The 3,990-nt window shown below is 46.6% G+C and overlaps 1 protein-coding gene across 1 annotated transcript in view; it reads right to left on the bottom strand.

Moving 5' to 3' along the window:
• gabbr1b (gamma-aminobutyric acid (GABA) B receptor, 1b) overlaps window positions 1–3,990 on the bottom strand; it is a 261,260-nt gene extending 257,270 nt beyond the window's left edge. Inside the window, exon 1 of the mRNA XM_041903830.2 lies at window positions 3,853–3,990. Within this exon, the coding sequence (XP_041759764.1) occupies window positions 3,853–3,922 (70 nt within the window). The 5' untranslated portion in view covers window positions 3,923–3,990. The remainder of the gene's footprint in view (window positions 1–3,852) is intronic.

Consider the following 3,990-nt stretch of genomic DNA (forward strand, 5'->3'; position numbering starts at 1 on the left):
TAATAAAAGGTCCAATGGCAATGCAAGACAATACAGTGGCAACAGTATCTGCCAGAATCAAACAGACAGATACAATCCAGAGTGCTCAGTCAGAATACAAGTAGAACACAATGGAATACAGTGGGGGGGGAAAAAGTATTTGATCCCCTGCTGATTTTGTACGTTTGCCCACTGACAAAGAAATGATCAGTCTATAATTTTAATGGTAGGTTTATTTGAACAGTGAGAGACAGAATAACAACAAGAAAATCCAGAAAAACGCATGTCAAAAATGTTATAAATTGATTTGCATTTTAATGAGGGAAATAAGTATTTGACCCCCTCTCAATCACAAAGATTTCTGGCTCCCAGGTGTCTTTTATACAGGTAAGGATCTGAAATTAGGAGCACACTCTTAAAGGGAGTGCTCCTAATCTCAGCTTGTTACCTGTATAAAAGACACCTGTCCACAGAAGCAATCAATCAATCAGATTCCAAACTCTCCACCATGGCCAAGACCAAAGAGCTCACCAAGGATGTCAGGGACAAGATTGTAGACCTACACAAGGCTGGAATGGGCTACAAGACCATCGCCAAGCAGCTTGGTGAGAAGGTGACAACAGTTGGTGCGATTATTCGCAAATGGAAGAAACACAAAAGAACTGTCAATCTCCCTCGGCCTGGGGCTCCATGCAAGATCTCACCTCGTGGAGTTGCAATGATCATGAGAACGGTGAGGAATCAGCCCAGAACTACACGGGAGGATCTTGTCAATGATCTCAAGGCAGCTGGGACCATAGTCACCAAGAAAACAATTGGTAACACACTACACCGTGAAGGACTGAAATCCTGCAGTGCCCGCAAGGTCCCCCTGCTCAAGAAAGCACATATACATGCCCGTCTGAAGTTTGCCAATGAACATCTGAATGATTCAGAGGAGAACTGGGTGAAAGTGTTGTGGTCAGATGAGACCAAAATGGAGCTCTTTGGCATCAACTCAGCTCGCCGTGTTTGGAGGAGGAGGAATGCTGCCTATGACCCCAAGAACACCATCCCCACCATCAAACATGGAGGTGGAAACATTATGCTTTGGGGGTGTTTTTCTGCTAAGGGGACAGGACAACTTCACCGCATCAAAGGGACGATGGACGGGGCCATGTACCGTCAAATCTTGGGTGAGAACCTCCTTCCCTCAGCCAGGGCATTGAAAATGAGTCGTGGATGGGTATTCCAGCATGACAATGACCCAAAACACACGGCCAAGGCAACAAAGGAGTGGCTCAAGAAGAAGCACATTAAGGTCCTGGAGTGGCCTAGCCAGTCTCCAGACCTTAATCCCATAGAAAATCTGTGGAGGGGAGCTGAAGGTTCGAGTTGCCAAACGTCAGGCTCGAAACCTTAATGACTTGGAGAAGATCTGCAAAGAGGAGTGGGACAAAATCCCTCCTGAGATGTGTGCAAATCTGGTGGCCAACTACAAGAAACGTCTGACCTCTGTGATTGCCAACAAGGGTTTTGCCACCAAGTATTAAGTCATGTTTTGCAGATGGGTCAAATACTTATTTCCCTCATTAAAATGCAAATCAATTTATAACATTTTTGACATTTTGTTGTTGTTATTCTGTCTCTCACTGTTCAAATAAACTGTTATAGACTGATCATGTCTTTGTCAGTGGGTAAACGTACAAATTCAGCAGGGGATCAAATACTTTTTTCCCTCACTGTATGTAGGTACCAAAATGTCCCTCACAGAGATACATGAGAAGATGTGGATGGGGACTATACATCTATAAACAGGGCCTGAGGATGCAAGCCTGATCTAATCTCAAGTAGAGTTGGAGAGGAAAAACAGGTAGTGGATAGCCGTCTCCAAACACACACTGTCTCAAATCAGACACACATTTTCTCAAATCAGACACATACTGTCTCAAATCAGACACATATTGTCTCAAATCAGACACATACTGTCTCAAATCCGACACACACTGTCTCAAATCAGACACATACTGTCTCAAATCAGACACATACTGTCTCAAATCAGACACACACTGTCTCAAATCATACACACACTGTCTCAAATCAGACACACACTGTCTCAAATCATACACACACTGTCTCAAATCAGACACACACTGTCTCAAATCAGACCCACACTGTCTCAAATCAGACACACATTTTCTCAAATCAGACACACACTGTCTCAAATCAGACACACATTGTCTCAAATCAGACACATACTGTCTCAAATCCGACACACACTGTCTCAAATCAGACACATACTGTCTCAAATCAGACACATACTGTCTCAAATCAGACACATACTGTCTCAAATCAGCACACAAAATCGTTTACGTGTAACCTCTTCTATCACAAACTCTCCCCCTCCCTCCTCCTCTCTCTCCTCCTCCTCCTCTCTCTCGTCTCTCCCCCTCCTCTCTCTCCCCTCTCCCCCTCCTCTCTCTCGTCTCTCCCCCTCCTCTCTCTCTCTCTCTCCCCCTCCTCTCTCCCTCTCTCCCCTCCTCTCTCTCGTCTCTCCCCCCTCTCTCCCCCTTCTCTCTCTCTCTCTCCCTCCCTCTCTCCCTCTCTCCCCCTCCTCTCTCTCGTCTCTCTCCCCTCCCTCTCTCCCCCCCTCCTCTCTCTCTCCCTCCTCTCTCTTGTCTCTCTCCCTCCTCTCTCCCCTCTCTCCCTCCTCTCTCCCCCTCCTCTCTCCTCTCTCGCCTCTCCCCTCCTCTCTCGTCTCTCCCCTCCTCTCTCCCCTCTCTCCCCCTCCTCTCTCCCCTCTCCCATCTCTCCCCCTCCTCTCTCCCTTCTCTCCCCTCCTCTCTCCCCTCTCTCCCCTCCTCTCTTTCAAATGTAAAGTACACACAGAGACACACACTATGGCTACATAAACGGCAAAATAATAATAGTCCATAGTGATTGATTCAATAACAAGCTGTGCCAATTTTTCAACATTCAGAACAGATACTGGAAGTCATGACTGACAAGGCTGTTGTTTTACACGCATTTCAGCACAATGGACAGCGACTTGTCATTTACGGGCATTTCAGGACCAATGACAGCGACATTGGCGGAACTGCCTGCTGGTTTTCATTCCTTCCAGCAGGGGCTGATTGATTCACACGTGGGACACCAGGTGAGAGAACTCTCTGGCCAATCAATGACATTAATGGATTGATGAACTACCAGGGATGTAAAACAGCAGGACAGTCGAGCCTCGAGGGCTGGAATTCAAGAGTAACGAACGGATGAAAGCAGAGTTAGACTACATTGCAGCCAGTGCTACAGGTCATGTCATGAAATATCCGAACAGTTTAACGCGATAGCCACAATCAGCCACCAACATATGAAGCCCACAGCGGATACATGAAACATGGGCTGTTACAGGCCTAACAGTAGAGAGCAAAACACGGGTTGAAGAGGTCAGAGTTATCAAGGCAACACCCTACATGTGGACTGTATTGTTATTCTCACCTCATTTTGCTGCTGAAGATCAAAGCAATGAGGAAAGGTAATACCAAGACCTGGTCTTGTTGTCACAGCAATACGTTAGCCCCTCTGACTGTTGAACACCTAGGGAGACCAGAGCCACACGTATCCACGGCTATGGGAGGGGACACTAACAGATAAAACACAGCGATCATTTCATTCTACGTTGAACTGGTTTCTGTTGTCACGGCAATACAACAGCCCCTTTTTTTGACAGTCAAAATCCAAAAAGGGGCCATAACAGGCCAATGCAGCACACATGCATTTCGTCATGTTGAGGAAGAATGAAACGATGACAATGAAAGGAAGATAGATTAGGGGGAACACGACATGATTGAGCGCTGCAGGACTATGATGAGAGAGAATTGAAATGTCCAAACTTACTGTTGCACTGTTCAGCCTGCTGGCTCCGGAGGACAGTTGGGGAGGAAGCAGAGTCTTGGTTGATGTACATCCAGCGTCCGCGCTGAGGCGTTTGTGTGTGTGTGAATGTGTGTGTTTGCGTGTGTGAAGGTGTGTGTT

This window comes from Coregonus clupeaformis, chromosome 17, assembly GCF_020615455.1.
Source record: "Coregonus clupeaformis isolate EN_2021a chromosome 17, ASM2061545v1, whole genome shotgun sequence".
Taxonomy (NCBI): Eukaryota; Metazoa; Chordata; class Actinopteri; order Salmoniformes; family Salmonidae; genus Coregonus; species Coregonus clupeaformis.